Source organism: Tachypleus tridentatus, chromosome 7, assembly GCF_004210375.1.
Source record: "Tachypleus tridentatus isolate NWPU-2018 chromosome 7, ASM421037v1, whole genome shotgun sequence".
In the NCBI taxonomy this organism is placed as follows: domain Eukaryota; kingdom Metazoa; phylum Arthropoda; class Merostomata; order Xiphosura; family Limulidae; genus Tachypleus; species Tachypleus tridentatus.
The window spans coordinates 47173356-47195928 of NC_134831.1; the positions used below are offsets into that span (position 1 = coordinate 47173356).

Genomic DNA, 22573 nt, shown 5'->3' on the forward strand with positions numbered 1-22573 from the left:
ATTTATTTTGCTGCTGTAATGATTTAGTTATTACATATCTTTATTTATTGCAGTGACGTTTTTCGTAACATTTTTTACACTATACGTGAAGCAAAGGAAAAATGTATGGGCTGGTTAACCAGTCTGTAAAATGATATTCTTGATGTATTGAAATATGATTTAAAACAGAAATATATATATATATACAAATGTTCGGTATTTGAAATACTTTGCCCTCTACTGATCTATCAAGGGGAAAAAAATTAGTTTCAAGTGGGCTGTCTGATTCGGCTCACCCAAATATAGCTAGTACGTTTTACATCTACAAAATTTTGCATTGGAATTGGAAAAATAACTATTTCAGTCCCAACAAAAATTGTTCCATAGTTCAGAAAGTTTTATAAATTATTGGATATTTCGATTTAAAGGGGTAAATTGGGAAATTATGAAGAATAAAATTACACTATAGAAAGATATCATTGCCATGTGAACTTTCAAAGTTTCTTGGACCACACAGGGTTACAACGTTTATAGAGCAAAATAGACCATAGTATCATTGGTATTGTTACGTTTAAAAGCCTTTATTCACTACAGTAGAGCAATTCATGTGTCTAAGCTTAGCTGAATTACAGTATTAAATTACATAATTGCTGCATCTTGAATATAACAGCAGAATATAATTGCTATATATAGTTTAAACATGCAGTGTTACCACCTTAAAAAATATAAGGTTAGAGACATATAATGACAAATTAAATTTTGAAAGGCACAATAATTTTGTTGCAAGAAAACGGTAATGTCTTTGTATCAGGCAACCAACACACCACAGACTGTAATGATATTTTCTTTTATTGTTTCAGTGCTTCGGGAACTGTTTATAAGGCATTAAAAATAGATACTGGAATGGAAGTTGCTATTAAGCAAATAAATCTAACACAGAAATCGGAAAAGAAACGTTTCGTTATTGAACACCCAGGATTGTGGAAAAATAAACACCAAAACATAATGAATTATATATATGTAAAAACGGCTCGTTTGGGTTGAGAAATTTTTTTACGTACAGGAGCAAACAACATTTCGACCTTCTTCGGTCATTGTCAGGTTCACAAAAATGAATTACTTTGATACTTATCTTGCAGGTGATGAACTCCAGGTAAGTTTTATTAGTGTTACGTATTATTTAATTCTGTTTTATTTATAATTTGACATGTTATGATGTATAAGTAAAGATACTGTCTTTATTCAGTTAAGTAGGTTAATTTTGAGCAACGTCATGTTGTCATAAACTTGACATGAGTTTAAGAAAAGTTTTACATGCTAATTGGACAGGTCTGCTTTTTTCTTAATTGTGATTGTAAATAATAGTTCAGTGCAAGGATCGTAAGTTGCAGCCACTTTTTTTTTTCGCTTCTGATACAGCAATTTTTAATTCATTCTATTTTATGTATATGTTTGAAATAACTATATTTGCATACTTGCTCCTACCAGCACAAGGTTTATCTGTAACATTCTTTAGTTTGTGCTATTGCTTTGTTCATCTTCCACGTATGTTAGGATAACAAAGTTTCACGTATGGTTCTTGAAATCATTTAATACAGGAAAAGTTGAGTTCAACTATTAGAAGCTTACATGATACGCTCAAATACAGTGTATTAGGAAAAGCTATAAACATTGTTCAGTATGTAATACAATTAATATTAAATAATCAACTTCTTACATAGAATACAACCCCACTTAATTTTTTGTAACTGTTGGGAACCATATCATAGCTTTAGTCACCAATTACATAAAAGAATATACTTCAAAATCTTCTCAGATAAAGGAAAATTAGAAATCGAAAAAGTGACAAAGATATAGAAATGTGTTCAACACCCTTAAAACTGAATATGATATATTTTTGTTTCTTCTATGAACCACACATCTTTATAAATAATATAAATCTAACTCTTAAAAAAAGCTAAAGAAGTGTTGTTTCTTTTTTGCCTACCTCATTAATAAATTGTTGGAAGAATTTTGGTATTAGTATTTTTTTAGATGTATGATAATTGACAGAATCCTAAATCAGGAAGTAAGAATTATTCTGTCTGATTAGTATGTATAATTTTATTGAAGAACAAAATGTAAGTAAAAATTTAAACTTTGTTTGTTTAGATTGTAATGGAGTATTTATCACGTAGGTCTATGACTGATGTTGTGACCAAAGTTTATATGAATGAAGGTGAAATATCATCAGTTTGTAGAAAAGTATGTTGGATTGATTGTTCTCAATAGATGTGTTTTACAGAAGAGATCTGGTGATTGTATTTTGCTTAAATCTATAGAATGATTATTTCATTTCCTTGCCAAAACTCTATCACTTAAGTAATAAAAATGGATGCTTCCACTAACTTTCACTTTAGAGTGATAAAGAATAATTTAAATAATATTTCAGCCAATAATAGTGTAATTCCATCTAAAATTGATGAGGTTACCATAATGTAAACTCTGGATAGTTACTTCTAGACTTGCAATAAGTTTCACCTCCAGTGCATTATAAGGAAACACATCTTCAACATGTCTACAAAATTTTTTATTAAATTACCACTGGCAAGATTTAACTGTACTAAAACTAAAACCTTTGATATCAAATGCATGGTATATTTTTGATCTTCTACTGTGCAAGTTATTAATTTGTAAAAAGTAACATTAAGAAAGGTGTGATTGTTCCAATGAAATAAATACCAGAAAAACTTAACAAATGGTTCAGCCTGAAAATAGGTTAAAATTTTACAATCTTAGAATTGGTTTTACTCTAAGTAAAAACCAGTTAAAGTTGTGAAGAACATATAATTTAGATACCACTGCAGGCAATGGCTTAGTCTTTCAGGAGTAAGTGGAAACGTAAAATCCACCATGTATGTTATGCAAGTAATATTATTCTAATAACATTGTATATATATAATAATAAAAGTGTGTGTCTGTTTGTCTCTGTGTATGTGGCTCTATATCTCCAAGAAGAAAGAACACAGAAATTCCAATTTTGCACCCATATTAATTGGTCCCTGAGGGTGTGCACCTACGTATTAATTATCCATGTGAATGTGCATCTTTTCAATGAGGCAAACTAGCAAAACTACACAGAAAAGAATTATTTCCCTATATAACAACTACAAATTTTTAGGAAAGTCAATGCATATTGGTAACAAAGTGTTAAAACATTGGTTTTTATGTTGTGCTGCTGAGTAAGAAAAGTATATAGGTTATACATTTATGCTAAAATAGGCTCAGAATACACACACTTACATAATGATGTAGCATAGGAAGACTCAAGTCTTTACCATTTCATTATGAGTTTGGCCCGTATCATCCCACCAGCACTAATAGTCATGTGCGACTCATGCATTTCTCACCAAGGGGCCTGTATGCTGTGTAGCATAAAATATATAAACTTAATAAATTGAGCAAAGCTGGATACTTTAGCTTGTATAACAACATCTAATATATAATAAAGCTATTGCATCTTGGTAACAAAACTTTCCAGTAATGGCTTTTATGTTATGTTACTTAGCAAAAAAAGTATAGTCTGATATTGTTGTTAGTGTATGTATTTGAAATAAAAATGACATATAAAAATGGCAAAATTGGGAAAATATTTGTTTATTTCTTAATATATATGGTTTCCATTCATTAAAGAGATTTTTTTCTAATAAAAGTATTGATGATATCACAGAAAATACCTTAATTTAGAAAGAATTTAAGATTAACAGTGCACAGGGGCAATCCCTCAAGGTTGTAGGTCTCAACCTGTAAAGCCTATGCTTTCATCGTGATCAGGGCATGGGAAACCGACTAATACATAAATCTAATAAGTTGTGTGATGCCAAATAATTTTACTAGTTGTCAGTATAAACATCTTTAGTATATTCTTCTTTCACTCAGTATTTGTACTGTTGTCTCCAAATATTATATGTATATACACAAACACACACAGATATAAAGTTTTAAAAACTGAAACTGACTTCTTAAAATATTAATCATTGAAATAAATTCATATTTCATTTAGGTTCTTCAGGGATTAGAGTTTCTTCACCGTAACCACATAATACACAGGGATATTAAAAGTGTTAACATTTTACTTGGAGTAGATGATGATGTAAAATTAAGCACATTTTCAGACATGCACTGCTGACCAAAATCTTAAGGCCAATGAACATAAAGAAAAAATATGCATTTTTTTTGTTGTTAGACTCAACCACTTATTTGAGTAGAGCTTCAAAAGATGAAAAAAATAAGAAAAGGGAAAATAAAAAAAACCTTTTTCAGCATTTAATAGGGAAAATGTGAACACTATGAAATTAGTATAAATACTAGCTGGTCAAAAGTTTAAGACCATTCCAAAAAGAAGTCCTAAACAAGGCAGGAAATGTCCAACAAGAGGTCTCAGTAGTGTGTTGCACGGCTGTCATTGCGAATAACTGCAAACGCTTGCTTTGGCATGGTCAATATAAGCGTTTATAGAAGGCTGGCTAGAATGTTATTCCAAGTGGTGAAGATGGCTTCATGAAGATCATGCACTGTTTGGAATTGACGTCTATTTCTATAGACTTCCCTTGTTATATACCCCCAAACATTTTCAATGGGGTTCAGTTCGGTTGAACATGCTGGATGGTCCAAAAGAATCACGTCATTTGCCATAAAAAAAAAAAGTCCTTTGTCCTACGGGCATTCTGGATTGCAGCATTGTCCTGCTGAAAGATCCAGTCATTTCCATACAAGTGAGGGCCTCCAGTCAATAAGGATGCTCTCTCCAACATGCCAGTGTAGCCAACTGCTGTTTGACGCCCCTATATAACCTGAAGCTCCATTGTTCCATGGAAGGAGAAATTTGTTTTGTAAGGTACATATTATACTGTTATTTATTAACTTCATGAACTTTAATGTGTTTTGCTATACTATCACCACCATACTGATAATCCTCTGTAAACAAACAGTGATATATTAAATAATTCATCAATGGTGTTCATATACCCTATAGTTATACTTTTGGAGTCATTTAGACATAGTTAAGGAGGATTGTCCAAGCTATTTAATGCTAGTGTCATTAACAGTATTGGTTAGAATGTTTAATATATGTATATATATTTCATTATGTATACATAAATTTTTAGTATCAGTATTATTTTAAGCAATTAAGATAAAATAATGAATTATTCATCAAGTCATACTTTTTTTTTGTTTTCAGACATATCATCTCATAGCACGAAATGGTAAACCAGACATCAGAAAAAATTATTATTGTCTCCAGTCTTCAGAGACTTTCTGGACAAATGTTTAGAAGTGAATGTAGATGAAAGATACACAGCCTCTGAATTTTTAAAGGTGTGGTATAAATTACTGTTATTTTACGGGGATATTTTGCTCAACTTTGAACCTAACATCTTAAAGAAACACAGTAAAAAAAACAATATCGGTAAATAAAAAAGTTCACTGTCATGTTTGGGTGTTCTTCTAACAGTATGAAAGCTTCAATTTAAGGCATCAACTCATAATTAAATATTGTTTATTGTGTAATATCTATAATTTCTATATAGTATCAACCTTTACTGGTGAAAAAAGGGAATAATTTTTATGTCCCTGACCAGTTTTTAAGTAAATATTTTTAGTTAGATTTAAATCTATCCATTCCAATTTATTTTAGTTGATTTGTAACTGGGAGAAGTGTATGAACTGAATAGTAATGTTTCTATTATCAAATGTTTAACATTATGAACAACAATTTTGTTATTGTTTATTTTCAGATACTTTAAATATTAATTTAAATATTTTAAAAAATAATTTAAATTTAATATTAATTTAAAGTTAAATATTAATTAATTAATGCATTTACCGTTCATAAAAAAAAACTTGATTTTTACGACATTTCATATGGTTCAACTAAGAGGTAGTTCTCTATATATTAGTCATGAGAAAAAGTTGAAACTTTGTAGAATGGACAGCAACTGCCTGTTGTGGAGCCACAAATGTAGAGAACGACGTTTTGAGTCTTCCACCTTTTGTCTTCAGGTCAGTGTGTGTGTGAGGTGTTGTCGGTCTTTCATAGTATCCTGATGGATTGTGGAGAGCGTATTATGATTGGTTGGATTATCACTGTTTCTATTTGAAGGAGAGATTTACTGTAGATTCAACCAATGGTAGCCACAGGTTACTCTCCTCAAATCTGCAGTCTCTGTTGAGTGAAGGTCTAATAATGTTAATATAAATCGTCTTCCAGAATTTGTTTGTGTCAATGATTCTCTTTGGTATGTCGCTGTTTATTTTTTACCAGAATGGACCTTAAGGTGTTGTAGGATTTCCACCAGACTTCTATGTTGAATTTCTTGGCTATGCAATTGAGTTTTTCACTGGGAGAAAACTAGAATCATTGACACAGACAAATTATGGAAGACAAGAAAAATAAAAAAAATAAAAAAATCATTTTATATTAACACTATAATATCTTCACTAAACAGAGGTTCCAGATTAGAGGTGAGTAACCTATGGCTACCATTGGTTGAATCCTCAGGAAATTTCTCCTCCAGTTAGAAACAGTGATAATCCAACCAAATCATAACATCCTTTCCACAATCCATCAGGACACTATAAAAGACTGACAACACCTTACATACACTCTGAGGAGCTAGTCACCGAGCAAGTCAGACGTGCCAATATGTTATTCAGAACGAAACGTTCATCCTCGCCAGTCAGGCCGTTAGTGCCGCCTGTAATCGTCGACGGCTTACCGCCGAACCTCACGCCGTACCAAGTCGCCACGTTGATCGCCCGAGCTAAGCCTGGGGCAACCATCGAACCGTCCAGGACCCGTATTTTACGCCGGGGAGGAATCCTCATCCAACCAGCCACTACTGCAGACCAAACCTATCTGTGCCAGCCATGGAACACTGAATTTAAAGTAAGTTGTTCCCCTACTAAAAGTCCAGTCAATCTTTATTGTGTATTCCTCAGGGGCGTCGACCCATCAATTCAACCAGAAGAAATTAGACAAACCATAGAACCCCAAATACAAGCCAAGGTATACGCAGTTCATCGAATTTATTCTAAGAACAGTAATCATCCCACACACTTCATGAAGATAGTGACAACATCGAAGTGCAGTGCCGACTGTATTTTACGAGATGGCTGTTATTATCATATATTTCATTTTAGAGCCGAACGCCCACATCGACGACCACTCAAGAATGGTTCAAACCAAGCACCCAGATATCGCAAACAACCAACGGAAATCTTCCAACAGGAAAATACCAAAATATCGCCGAGTCCAGACCGTATTAGAAGAAACATGAAGACGGATTCAGACAACCCGACTCAGAAGACGACAACACCCATTGTTAGCAACACGCCAAGTACCAGTAGTTCAAGAAAGAAAAAGGACAATTCCTGCCAGACTTCAATCCTAGTTCCACAGAATTCAACAACCAGCCAGACTCAAACCATTACGAAGATAACCATCGACGCGACAGCACAAACTGAAAAACAATCTACCTCCACGCAGAAAACTCAAACCAAAATCTCGAGAAGAAACAAAGCATCACAGACCAGCGAAGAACAACTCACCGAAGAACAGCCAGTAGTTCCACCACCAAGACCACGTTTCTCAGTTGCACCAATGGGCTTCAAGTGTGGAAACAAGTTCATAATGAAGTTACCACCCGATCTACAAGACTGCAGCTAACAGTTTCCACGTATACCACCAACATAGTTCATCAGTTTTTTTTTTGTTTGTTTGTTTGTTGTTGTTTTGTTGTTTTTTTCCCAGCTACTTCCGGGCACGGTCTGGGTAGATTATTCGGCGCCCAGGCCGTGAAAGTGGGTTTTCTCGGGGTACTCCCGTTTCCCCCCACAGCATAATCTCTGGCATCGGACCTGTAGGTCCCAGCCTCATTCTGAAAAGGGCCGTTTACCCAGTCAAAGGTATCTAATCAATCACTGTAAATTTCAAAAATCAATTCGCCAGCCGCCAGTGTACTCCGTCCTCGAGCCAAGGTCTGGCTCACTTCACTTTCGCTGCTTTCGTCCAGTTCTCCCGTCCTTCCTATCACTCACAAATACACCACTCCATTTTTTGAAATGTTAAAAATAAAGTAAAAATCCCACGGATATTTTAAAACATATCTCATGTAAGGGGACGAAGAGGAACTACAAAGTTCCTGAACACCCCAGTTGGAGAGAGAACTCTTCTGATTTCTCTCTCTCTAAACTGAACCCCTGCCACGTTAGTTTAGTTTAGTTAGTTACATACACTCTGATCTGAAGACAAAAGGCGGAAGACTTTCAAAATGTTGTTCTCTACACTTGTGTCTCCACAACTTGCAGTTGCTGTCCATTCTACAAAGTTTTATCATGAATACTATGTCTAAACAATCTATCAAAGTATGACAGAAAGTTGTTCAGTGTTAGCATTTTTTTCTTGTCATCATTCATACATAAACAACTTATATAACAACAAGAAAGCGATTCCAGTGAAGAAGAATATCAATAACTTTTATATTTACATGTATAAGTTTGATAATATACAATTTGTTTTATAATAAAAAGAGTTAATTTCCTCTTTGTTGTGTTTCCATAAATTTTTGCAATAGAAAATGTTTTAAATTCAAAAATAAGTAAATGACATACCTATAGTATCATGCAGTATAAATAATAATAATAACAACTGTGTTAGTGGGTTATGTAAATCCTCATTAAAAAAGACCATTTATGCATATCTGTATACATTTTACATGATAAAGAATATAACATCATTCCACATTTTTGAATACTTCCTTAGATGCACGAGTGAGAGAAAACTAAACAAATCTACTAAAAATGCATGTGCATTAAACTCCCATTGGGAAACAAATATTTATTTTTGAAAATGTTTATAATAATTTTAAGTATTTTTTAAATAATTCATGAAAAAATTCATTTCTTTTAATGGTTTGAGAAAAGGAATTAGAAGAACCTTGTTGATTTTGTTTTTCTTCTTTTATGTGATCTTTATACCTGCTTAGAGTTCAACTTTCATTCCAAAGTAAAGAAAATACCATAGTATATCTATGTTTTTATACAACTGATAATTGTTAAAGAAGTTATGGAAAGACTTGTAGGACTGTTGATGTGTAGTGAATTTTATTTTATTTTTGTACTTTTTTTCTTTTTTGAAACTGTTTATGATAAAGTATATGTGACATTTTTATCAGTAGTAATTTCAAACCTGAAGACATTTGCTTACAGAGGAATGGTTGAAAATAAATTCTTATACAGTTCTTGTTGTATTTACAAACATATAAAACTTAAACTGTTTATTTTTTTTCAAACATCATTAATTTCATCAATACTCAGAATGGTTTAATCATATTTCATTGCAACTTGTTGCCCTTTTTTTGTACAAATCGTGTTGGTAAAAATTTGTAGCTTAATATATGGAATTATTTACTCTTCATTTGTCAACATGTTATTAGAGTGCTGTACATTGTAAAAATATAGTAAACTTCTAGTATACAGAGACTAATTTAATAAAATAGGTATAATGTAGAAAAAGCACACTTTTGAACAAATATTTTTATTTTACATACAGCATCCTTTCGTGAAACTGGTAGACTATTGACAACTTTTCCACCACCTCTTATAGTTTTATTTTGATATACATGTTTGTTTAAATTTAATATATGTATGGAAATACGTGTAATGTATATTGTTGAATGTGTATTGCAAACGTCCCACCTGTTCTCTATATTTGTAGAAGATTCTCGAGTAGAAGTATAAACAATGTGCAAATTGTGTATGTAATATATTTGTGTTGAGAAAGAAAATTGTGTATATCAGTTTTGTTGGCAAATATAAATTTGATACATATTAAATTAACTTCTAAATTCAAATTAAAATTTCTTATTGTTTGAAACTGGAAAACATAACATAATAGATCAGAGACTCATCTATGATAAATTATAATATGTAACATAATAAAACACATTGTCAAAACTCATTAATATATCAAAAATTAAATGTTCCCATACACATGTTTAAATGACTTGCAAGAATCAGTTTACAAAGCCAGCATCACTCTCACAAAAGTAGGTTAACAGAGTGTTTTCACCAGATTTCCCTAAGATTAGCAGTATATTGTGTATACAATAAACCAAGAAAGGGAAATAAATATTTCATTAAAGAATTATACCACGAACAAAGTGAAACTGATTAACAAATATTTTCTATTTTTCTGAATATTTGTAACATTTATGAAGTACAAGCACACAGCAGTTTTCTCATCTTGCATATAAAGAGAAAAAATTTACTCTGATCACATTTTATTTTGTTTACCACAATGAACATTTTTTTGTAATTATGTTTGTATACAAAAATACAAACAAACTAAAGAAAAGGGTATAAATTGATGTAAAATGAATACACATTCTCATTCTTCATGGTTTTTAATTAAATTACGTTGTTTTGTCTCATACACTGTGCTGTGATCTTTCTTTTATGTATTGCATTTTGAACATCTCATTTCACTAACAGTAATCGGCCATCATGCTGGTGTTCCACCTTCCATGATACCTACTCTCCATTTCCTGGTACTTTGATGAAGCCTTTCCCCTTGTTCTTCACTGGCACCAAGATTTTTAGGGAAATAGTCATTGTGAGAGCACAAGAAATAAACTTTCAAGCTGATATTACAACCCAATTGTTTGAAGCTATCAAATATGTTACTGACAACATTTTCATAATTTGGATCCCTATTGTTTTCTAAATATTTGTCAATAACATCTTTAAAGGTAATCAATGCATTTTTTCCATCTTTCCTCACTGTTCTTTCACACTGTTCATATGATACGAGTTTCCTACTCTGAAGCCTACCAGAAGTCACTTGTTTTAATATTTCCTTTTAAAGGAGCGAGGAATTGCCCACACAAATACTTGAAACAGAAATTTCTGAAGATTTTGTTGAAGTATGCAATTATTTGGAGGAGAGTGGAATGTGATACTATATTTTTCCTTTTGTTGTCTTTGGTTACTTCTTTCAGCTGGCCCAACAGGGCAAAGGCTTCATCAGGATGAAGGTTAAAGTGAAGGACAACTATTAAAATCTCATCATTTCTTGTCATGGTGTCAGTGCTACCCATGAGGAATAAAAATAACTGTCAATGATGTCAGTGTTGTCTAGCTGCATTTCATTGTTCTATATATTGGTTGGATGTGGAACTCCTTTAACACTTTGCTGCCTTTCCTCAGAGTAACATCTTCAATAGTTTTCAGTTATTCCAGAGAACCAATTGTTGTATCCATTTTGGGCTTGATTACTGAGCAGTTTTAATTATTTTTTATTAAAGGTAAGATCAAGCTGAATGATGAGTTTCCTGGCACTGAAAAATAAGTGGGTGATGTGGATCACAGAATATGATTTTTTTTTTTCATGTCCACTGGCAGATTGTCTTGAGTTCAGCTAATCGTTGTCACCACCAGTGTCTGTGTTTTCAAGATCAATGATCACTGCTGAGTAGTGTCTCTGAGAGAGGAATTACCCTTCAAATGGAACAACCATTTGGTGTGAGATGCCTTTTTCAGTGTCTTTGTTTTCTGTCTGAAGTTTTTCAAGGAATCTTGTTCGGTTTCCAAAAGCCTTATAGAACCTGTACACACTACTGAGGACTTTATCAGTGTTTCAGAACTCTTTGATGTTTTCAAAACTGTATCTTGCAGCAAGGATTGGTGAAGGTTTTGGCAGTGTACATTGACCAATTCAGGTTTCAGGGTTTTCAGTCTTATTGCAACACCTGTTTTGTGTCCTACCATCGTATTATACTCATCACTACCAAAGGCCATAAATGTGTTCAATTTCACATGTTCCTCAATTTTTTTTGTCTCGGCAACTATTGTCTCTCACTTTCTATTGTCCACTTACATGTCTTTTAGAAAGTCCACATTCATTTCACCGTCATCATCAACACACTTTGCACAGAAGATCAGGTGTTTCTTGTTGGAACTGTTTCTGGCCTGATCAGTTATTGCATAGGTTTGACTTGCACTAACATGCTGCTTCAAAGTCTGTTTAATATTGGTGAATATGGCTGCCAGCAACTCATCAGCAGTAGTTGTTGAAAGCAGCATGCTTACCTTGACTCAGGTGTGCAAGAACAGGACTTCTTAAATCTGTTATTGCAAAATTAATCAAGCCTTCATAGACTGATGAGTGAAAATGCTGTGTCTCACTAGAAAATGTAATAGTTTTCTAGCACATATATCATCATCAGATTCCCTGGAGCTTAGAGGAATTCTGTCTTAGAAGTGTTTTTGTATGTTCAGCTAAGTGTCATTTTTTATGTTGTTCAAATTGTTGATGGTCTACAATGTTTTTAAGTTTTAATCTTTTGCACCCTTTTATTTTATTGATACACTACTACCATTCAATCCAAATGTGTTATGTTTGTGATACAGTTTACAAAACATTACAATCACATTGCAATCCTTTATAGAGATGATCTGTACAGATGAATCAGATGGAAGTACTTACAGCTGGGTTTCTGTCATTGCAAATAGATAAGAACATTTCAACTTTAATAGCAGTCATATTGGATTATTTTCTTATGAAGAATATGGCTCTTTCAAAATTACAGCATCTCACTAACATGGATTCCAGTTCAATACCAGCACATATCTACATGATGTAAAATCTAATAAAAATGTACAAATGTTGAGCTTTCAAACACATTCAGAAACACAAAACTGCACAAAGGCTACTTTTTACAGGCAGAATTTTTTTTTCAAACATAAGTGAGGTAATTAAGAAATGAAATAGAAAATTTATCACTCAGTGAAAATATTAATTTGTCTCTAATTGTTCAAAGAAATTAGCGTTCATTCGCACTTGGTTGAAAATATGTAAAGAGAAAATATGACGATTACTTATAAATGAAGTGCTGAAATCAGTTACACATGGATGGTTTATTGCCAAAAGATTTTCTATGCTAAACTATATCTTTCATGTACTCCAGGGGAACAACAAACAAACAAAATTTTAGGGTCGCTTAGGTTTTATCTGAATGACCAAATATGTTTTACTGAATGTATGATAATTAGATATATTAATATAGAGATTACATAGCAAATGCATTTTGTCCATATTGTTGATGGAAATCTAGCTAAAAAGGGTCTCTCAAAAATTTATTTATTTTGCTACACACGAAAATAATTATAGCTATAAAACTTAAATTAAAAAATAGTTCGTGTATAATTCTGTCAAAGAAAAACGACAATAAAAAATGTTATACAATAATTATAAATTCTCATGGTTTTTCTTGTGAGAAAGGATTAGATGCATTGGTTTGGTTTAGCAATCTTAGCCCTCTAATTTTCAAGCTGCTTTAACGTCCGTTTAATAGATGGCATGATGCCTTACCAATACGTACAATTTTTTTATGAAACTAAGAAACAATACTATATCGTCAAAGCGGCCAGGTAACCAGATGCTTCCGACGGTTTCACTTTTAACATAGTCTCAAAACGTTGTTACAACATTCTTGTGTTATATAAAAGTTTTCTATATCTATATCAGTCGTTTACTCTATATATAATGAACTCCTACCTAATAGATTACAATTAATGAATTAGAAAGGCAGCAGGGCGTAGTAGTTGTTCAACAGATAGGTAAAAAAAAGAGCAGAGAGGCGGCTTGCCCTGCTATCACGCTTTATATGTAACTATGCAATTTTGGTTGACACAGAAAAAGCCTTGTTACCTCCTCTTTACATATAGCTGGGTTTCAAGAAGCAGTTTCTAAATACCTTAAGATAAATATAGTGACTGTTTCAAGTAGCTACGTGTAATCCACAGCTCTTTTAGAAGGGATTTTTTTTTTGTTGAGCCTCAGAGTAGGAAATTGATTTTGGATGAACAGTTTAAAAGGACAGTGATGAAGTATGAAAGAGAAGAAGGGATTGCCTTTAAGGATGTTATCGAAAAAATGTAAAGAAACAACAAGGACCTAAATTTTAAAAATATTGATAATAACATCTCAATAACTTTAAAGAGTTGGGTTGTATTTCTTACACTCGCATATTCCCAAAACGTTGCAAAGAGTGATAAATATTTTAGTATAGACATGTGTTTTATCTATTTTGAACACTTTTATCACATTTTTTCTTATGGTCTTTTCTACTGTATGTTTTAATTTACCGTTTTTGATATCTTGAGCAGCAGTAACAATGTCCTGAAAGAGGCATTGATGTTGATAGCCTGGTGATACAATAATATGGGAAAACTATGAATTCACCTAGTTATGGATAAAAAATGCCAATCTGGTTTATACTGAGATTTACGCCCTCTCCTTAGTTGCAAAGTGGTATGTCTGCTGACTTGCAACGATAGATACTGGGATTCGATACATGTTCTACTATTACTAGCTTTGCGTTTCACTGGAACAAACAATCAAACTCAGATTTATTATATTGTGAAAAACAAGTTCCCAACATTAGTTTTGATCTAATATTATTTTATCATCTTTCCCTTCCGCATATTTTCGGATGCTTAAATAATCATCCATTTATATTAGGTGGGAAAGTGGAAAACAAATTAAAATATTCATATTTTATGATGAAATTCATTATGGCCGCTATTTGCTCAATTCATGGGCAGTAAAACCTGTCTAAGCCGGAAGTGTCAAAATTTTGCAGAATTATCTTAAGATTTCTCTTATAAAACGCCCTCTATGCGGCGGAATCTGCGTAACGCGGACGGAAAACTATCTTTTACCTACATCATCTATCAACAAGTAAGATTAGAACCTGAGTAAGGCGAAAAAAATGTTTTTAATTAAATATTAATTTCTTAATTTATTTAACTAATAATATGAATAATTTCTTTAAATATAAATAAATTATTGTTTAATTAATAATTTGTTTAAATATTAATAAATTCTCGGACATTTTGTTACAATAAGTATTGGTTAAATATATTGTTCTTTTTTTCTGTCGTCATTATTCCGGAGGTTGCTATTCGAAAGAACGACTGATTGTATTTTTGGTCGCATTTGCTGATGGAAAACTAAAGAAACCATGGGCAACAGGTAAAAGTGAAAATCTGCGCTATTTCAAAAATTTAAGGAAGAATTAACTTCCTGTGGAATGGAAAGCGAATAATAAAGCATGGATGATAAGTCCTATATTCAAGGAATTTTTGAACAAATTAAACAAAAGAATGGAACAAAAAATAGGAATATTCTACTTTTCCTAGATAATGCAACTTGTCACCCAAAAGTTCAACTTTCAAATATTCGTTTAGTCTTTCTACCTCCATGTACAACATCAGTTCTACAGCCACTAGATAATGGAATTATACAGTGTATAAAATTGAAATACAGAAAATTGATGCTTCAGAATGTTATTGTAAACATGGACGACTGTAAGAGAGCATCTGAAATTACCATGAAAATTGACGTGTTAGATGCAATTACATTTTTAAGCAATTAAATCAAATGTTTAATAAAGTGTTTTCGAAACTGTGAATTTACTCTTGATAATGGCGGAGATTGTGGAGAAATTGTTTGTTGTGACGATTCTAGTGAAATCCAAACTCTGATTGAGAAGATTGATGCAGGTGATTCTGTGAATATGAAAGGTTTTGTGAACGTTGACAAGAATGTTTGAACAGAAACTGATGAAGTTGATTTAAAATCTATAATAGAATCGCAAGATGGTAACAGTGTGAGAGATTCAGAAGATGAACAAAATGTAAAAGATAGTGAGGAAATAGAAATTACTACTTCATCGCAAGTGTTAAGTTATATTAACACTATCAAATTGTATGCAAAAATGAAGAGGAAGAATGAACTTCATGAAAAGGCCGTAGAAGTTACGTTCTCTTTTAACCGCATGAGAAAGCCCATTAAAGAAAACGAAACAATTGAAAATTGGACACCTTCTTCAGATTTTGTGTACTTATGTATATTTTAAATGTTTCTTTTTGTTCTTATTCTAATAAATATAGCATAAACAGTACAATAACTTTATTCACAAACGTCTTGCTTCCCTTGAGTCAAGCAAGTATAACGTTCCGCTCAAAAAATATATATAATTAAGGAAATGCATGTTCAGAATGTCTATGCCAGAAAACCTGCTTAAGCCGGAAAGTTTACTCCGTCCTTTGCGATTCCGCCTTCGACAGGTTTCACTGTATACCAAAATCAAGGTAGATTTAATACAGTTTGTAAAAGTGCTAAATTTTCTCAAACGAAAAAAAAAAAAAAATGTTGGTAATGTAATTAATTTCATTTTATTTCGACAAATATTTTGGTGCAGATTACTATTAGAAAGTAATATAGACCTTTATAGATATTTTTCGGAAAATATTCGTTAGATTGATGTTCTTGTAGCTTTAAGTAAAATCGGCAAGTTCATTAATTTGTACAGAAATCATGAAAACAATATATAAGAAATTAATTACACAATTACGTGTATATATGAAATTTAGTAATTTTTCATTTGAATCATTTCTAGTTAATTTGATTTGATCTTTTACTTTCAATGAAAATTTTTAACAATATTAGACCCACTTAAAAGAAATAGTACAATTAATTTCTATCATTGATAGCAATTTATTATCTCTCACTCCTGCTATGTAGTAGTGTTAATAATAAATAATGACACTGTGATGGTTAGTGTTTGATTAATTATTCAGCAGGGTTACAGTAGGTCCACTTCCGAAAAACCATGTTAAGAAATCAGTACTCACTGACAATAACGTGTGCATTTAGTCCATTTCCTGAAACAATACTCTTGAGGAATGTTAAAGCCACCGCTAGTATTAAGGTTCTAATAAAATAATTCACCTTCAGGGGTTTATCAGAATCAATTCAGTTTGATCAAGGGTCATATTTCATATCAAGATCATTTCAATAGGTTATGCATCAGTTAGGGATTAAAGCTTGTAACCCAGTCTTGGAAAATGGTGTTGGTTATTCAATGCCTTCTTGTAAGCAAACTAAGCCACGGGTAAGTCACTCTTTATGTTTAAGTTTCTGAAGCAACTGGGTTTTGTGTTCTTACTGATCACAATAGTGCGTTCAACTTCACTAACACTTTTGCATCATAATGAAATACATAGTTTGTTGTTTGTTCCCCCTCCCGCATACTATTTACCTTTCACATGCAATATTTTGTCTGGCAAACCAATATAGCTGACCCCAGTTTTATCAACACTGTAGATGTCTCTAGGTACATATTCCTCTATAATAGCAGGCAATTTGGCATTCCATTCATATACTGTCATGGTATCGATCTTTCTATGTTCATCGCTGACTGCGAGTTGTAAGCTTTCGTTGCTTACCACTCCAGTGACTAAGAACTGGAAGTGGTGAGGAGTCCTGCACTCCACTAGAAGAGAAGGGGAAGATATGCACTGGAGACTTTGGAAAAATAATGTACCAGAGTCAATGCAATGGGTATTTGTAATTCCCTGTTTTGAAAAGCAAATAGACCCCAATTGTATAAACAGATCACTAGGGATAGACAAATTTCCCTCTTCTTTACTCATGAGGTCCATGATAAGTGAAACTAGGAATGTCTAGTATAAATACATATAGATGCACATACCACCAGACAAGCTACTCGTGGTCTTACAAAAACAACACATCATAACAGTGCAAATATAACATGAAGCATACTTGACCCAGCAACACCCACCACCACGCAAGGCCAGGATTGCAATAGCTTGAGGTGAAAGAAAATTCCAGCCTTTGTGTACTTAATGATGGGCATATTTAAATATTTTTACAGCAAAGATGCAATTAAAACAATTTTACAGATTGAAGTTAAAAAACAAAAATCATTAAGTATGTCACAATAACATAGTATCAAAGTTACATAAGGGATTATCTGTGCTGTGCCCATTATGGATATCAAACAATTTGTAAACATGGTGAGCCTGTAAATTCACCACAGATGAGTTATGTAGCAATAATTTTAGTTGTACTAAACAACACAGCTTTTAAATTTTACACTAACTGTAATGAAACAAAGTAAAACACTAATTTGTACTCAAGATGGCTGGTATGGGTATTAAAGCTTTTATTAAAATAGAGTAGAGAACAACATTTTGACCTTAGGCCACCTTCAGGTTAACAAGAGTTTCCAACTGACCATTGCCAGGTACGTGCCTTAAGGATGAGTGTAAACTGGGTATAGGACTGTAAAGGGCATTGTAGCACATGTTAGGTTATTAATTGGTATAGGTATAAAGGTGTTCTTTTATATTGGTTTAATTTTGGTTTGAGTTGTTGTACAAGTAGGGCTTCTTTGATTTTGCATTTGTTTACCTATTTAGTATCTGAGTGTTTTCTATAGTTATGTTGTGTTGTGTTGTGTTTATTTGATTTGCAGTGTTCAAAAACATGTGAAGGTGCTTTTTTGTGTGCTTTGAATCTGGTTTCCATTTTTTCTATTTGTTTCTCTAATATAGAAGTTGTGGCAGTTATCACATTGTATTTTATAAATAATGTTGGTGATGTATTTGTCAGTGTAGTTTTTACATAGTATGGACTTTAGTTTTGTACGTGGTTTTTGAATAAATTTGACGTTTACTGTAATGAATGATGCATTTTTATTTCAAGTTGGTTTCTCGTCATCATGAACTAATTTGTACTCAAATACTACTCAGAAAACCATGTTAAAATACAATTATCAAAAAGCCAGTTAAACTGCACTTTAAACAACAAAGTATTACAATGTGCAATAAATTTATTACAGTAAATTATACAATATTCAGTGAAATTACATCTGTCAAATAAAGAAGAGCTTACATGATGTTAATCAAATTAATATCAACAGACACTAAAATTTTCCAAAGTAACATGAACAGGTTTGAATATGATGCAACATAAACTCATATTACTGGAAAAAGAAAATATTTTTCACTGGAAAATTTAGAGAAGTCAGGCTATATGGATATATACTTATTGAATTCAACTAAATTTGACATGCTTTTCGCAATAAATGAACTATATGCACATACAATTTGTTTTATAGAAGAAATATCTGACTAGTAATCAAATTTTAAATTGGGTCCGTTCCATTTCATACACTGGTAATAAGGAACGTATAAAATCTTTAGATCTTAAGAACAACAAAACTGTTTCATAATGGTGCTTTTCATCTCAAATAACAATGAGGCTATTAAGAGTCATTAAAAATAACTTTTATTTCACGTAAACATTTCAATTTTATTATTTCTTAGAGGTTTCTATGAGCCCAAAGTTTTTTTAGAAATATAATAACCAGGTTTTCAGGAAAATTTCACATATTTTGTCTATTCAAATATTGATAAAACATATTCCATAAAAACTAACTAGTCCCTAAATTTTCTTCTTTTCACAATAGAGAAACGTGAAATGTAAACTGAACTTTTCTGTCATGTATCAAACGACAACAATGTAAGGCAGTTATCCAAGGCAACATACATGTTGCATGCATCAAAAGTGACGCAATACACAGGACTATAGGTTCCACGCCCCACATAAAACATCTGAAAAAAAAAACTTTTGTTTAAAAAAATTCAAAAAGGTACTGTCTACATCACTATATGTATTCTTTGATGACACATTAAGAATGATTTGGACTACTTTACAACATGTATAAATCAACTGTAAACTGCAGCTTCAAACATAACTGGCCTTAAATTATCAAAACACAGGAACTTAATCACCCAGCATTATAAATTGTGAAGTTGTTTTTATAAACAGTTAAAATTTTATATATCTCCGTGTACAATCAACAGTGTTTTTGATAGTAGTATAGTCTACTTTACTGTACTTTTCTTGAGCAATATATAATTCATTACACTCTTATAATCCTTATTTAATGTCTTTATGTAACTTAGCTTTTATAAAACTTGTGCAAGATCTATGTATGTTACATGCCTAGCTGATATGTACATATGCTAATCACTTGACTATACAAACAAAAGTGATTCAAGTTGCTAAAGTTCCCTCCAGCAGATACACTGTGCATTAATTACAGTACACAACACAGAAAACAGTGATAAATAGTTTTATATAAAACTACCTTTAAAAATCATAGAGCTGGCTAAAAATTCATTAGAAAAAATAAACTGAATATAAAAAACAGTTTTAGTTCATTAACCTAACTATAAATGTTTTATCAAACTGAAGAATTTGTAAAGCATGATCTCCACCAAAATATATTTATAGTATATAATTGGAACTTTGAACAAAGCAGAACAGTTCCTTATAAGTATGGTGTTTTTAGCTGTTTTTCACTCAACAGCAACCCTACACATTAAAGCCAATGTAACTCTGTGACAAGTAGTGAATCATAACATGTTGGTCTTCATATTTTATTTTAGTAAAACATTCCTTTCAATCACAGTGGTTATGGAAGTAGTGAAATACAATTCATGATAGAACAGTATGGAAGCTGGACCATAAAAGATTATAAATAATGAAATAAAAAAAAAAATTCCTGCCTCATCACATGTAATTAAGACTTACTAGTTCAACATAAGAGTACTACAACAATTTCCCAAATGCTTTGATCAGAACTCAATATTAGTTATTGAATTTTTACTTACCGAGGTTGGGTTATACCATTAGTATTTACAGCATTTGTTCTAACCAATAAATACAATTCAGAGATCCTTTTGAAACTATATGACTTACAAAGACAAAACGTGCCAGTCTCTTGATTAGCTGCTAAACTACTGGGAAGAGTACTTATCTTAACATATTTATTCAGCCACTCATAATTTCCAAAAGAATATTTAGAAAATTATAAAACTTCATTTTTCTATCACATAACATGTCTAAGGTCCAATTTTTCTACTTTGAAATTTTAAAAACTGGAAGTTGTCTGTTGCACTGTCCAACCAATCAGAAATACACTGTTTTGATAAATACAGGCATAAATTTATAATTTGAACCTCCCACATTCTTAATCTACTGACATAAATAAATCTGTGCAACTCACCAAAGAAGCTCTCTCTCTCTCTCTTTGACTTTTAAGACCATTTACTAGTCGATTTTGCATGTCTATTAGTTTAATATCAATAAAGAGCAGAGTCTCCTCTACATAAGTCATTATTTAATTTCTATGCTGTAAACCATGGCTAGAAGAGAATGGTTTGGCATATTTTGGTGCTTACAAATCTTAATGAAAATTTCATTAATCAGCAGATGATAAAGGCATTCGTTGAACCTTATTGCTATAAGCTCAGTATAATATGCAAAAGTTCTTCTACACATTTACACATGTTAAATATTTCCAAAGTAAAAAAAAACTTTTAATACACCATCTGTATCTTTGCAAAATCTGATAGATTATTAATAAAGTTTAACTCTCCTACGAAAAGACGTTTCTAGTCCTGATTTCTCCAAGCCCGTTCCCCTGGCTGTGGTTTTGCTAGATAGTAGATAGGGACAGTGGGAATCTCGTTAATCCATTTATTAATGGATTTAAATGGCAATTTCATTTAAATACAAAATTATTAGCCTAATATTAATAACCTTTCAAGTTGCTCTGGGGCCTACTAGGCCCCACTTTTCGTAGGAGTGTTAAAAAAATTTTGTGTGTGTAAAATCATATGTTAATGAAATAATTTTACTAAAGATTTGTCTGAAAATAATATTCATTACTAGCCTAAGTGTAAAGTGATTTCATGTTACGATTTAAAAAACAAAACAAAAACTATTCTTCCCAAAGAGATTATGCAAATAATAATTGAAAATGTAACACCTCCTGTGTTGGCTGTTTTAGTGAACTAGTATTTTGTAATATACAGTCACATTTCCTTTTAATTATTATACATTATGTATGTATATAGATTACTATTTAAAAATAAATTATTAAAAACTTATTTTTATTAAAACACAGAACAGTAAATGAAGAAGTAAAGCAAACAATTATATCTTGTTGCTATGACCTATATCCTGAAGTTGCTTCTGAATACAGGTTGCCAAGCCTTTAAAATTTTGCATGTGGTCGATCTTTTTTTTTTAAGGTTTGTTTGTATGTATAGTTGAATAACCACATTATCATAAATAAGTACACTGATACCACAGAATTTCACTATAAGTTATTAAGCTTAGTAACTAAAACATATATAGATTGATTTAAAAACATGAAACTTCGAGCAGACTAAAGCCACAACCTACTTTTATGAAATTTGGTTTCGAAAGAATGTAGTGGTCTTTTCACAGATCAAAATGGCTGAGAAAAACACTATGTACATTCTAAGCATTGAATGCTTATTTACATGTAAGTAAATGTATGTAAAGGGCCATTTCCAAAAAAAGAGGTGAACAGGGCCACTGTATTTGATTCAGTACACAAGTCTTATCTCAACAAAATAAAAAAATACAAGGTACTTATTTTATATTTTAGCTTGTCAATGTTAGTAAATCGAGGTCCTAATTTGTACAGAATTAGACTTAGCATGTTAGCATCACAAACATCTAATTTTAAACAGTGCTGCATTCAACATACCATGTGACTCACTAAAATCTATATTTAGATGAGTTCTTTTAATATTTACTTTTAAGTCAAGAAATTAACTTCTATATAATATTAAAGTTTGA

At 31.9% G+C, this 22573-nt stretch overlaps 1 protein-coding gene and 1 long non-coding RNA gene across 5 annotated transcripts in view; one reads left to right on the top strand and one right to left on the bottom strand.

Annotated features, from left to right (window-relative positions):
- The first annotated feature begins 992 nt into the window (after positions 1 to 992).
- LOC143255590 (uncharacterized) lies at positions 993 to 9852 on the top strand. The gene is made up of 3 exons (XR_013030735.1): positions 993 to 1132; positions 5201 to 5337; positions 9572 to 9852. It is a non-coding gene; the product is annotated as an uncharacterized LOC143255590 (long non-coding RNA).
- Positions 9853 to 18704: 8852 nt separating this feature from the next.
- The window catches only part of LOC143255591 (F-box/WD repeat-containing protein 4), a 50171-nt gene continuing 46302 nt past the window's right edge, over positions 18705 to 22573 (bottom strand). For all 4 annotated transcript variants that reach the window (XR_013030737.1, XR_013030736.1, XM_076511474.1 and 1 more), the window contains one exon: positions 18705 to 19506. Coding sequence is in view for 2 of the 4 variants with exons in the window: in XM_076511474.1 (XP_076367589.1) it covers positions 19393 to 19506 (114 nt within the window). In the remaining 2 variants the exon portion in view is untranslated. The remainder of the gene's footprint in view (positions 19507 to 22573) is intronic.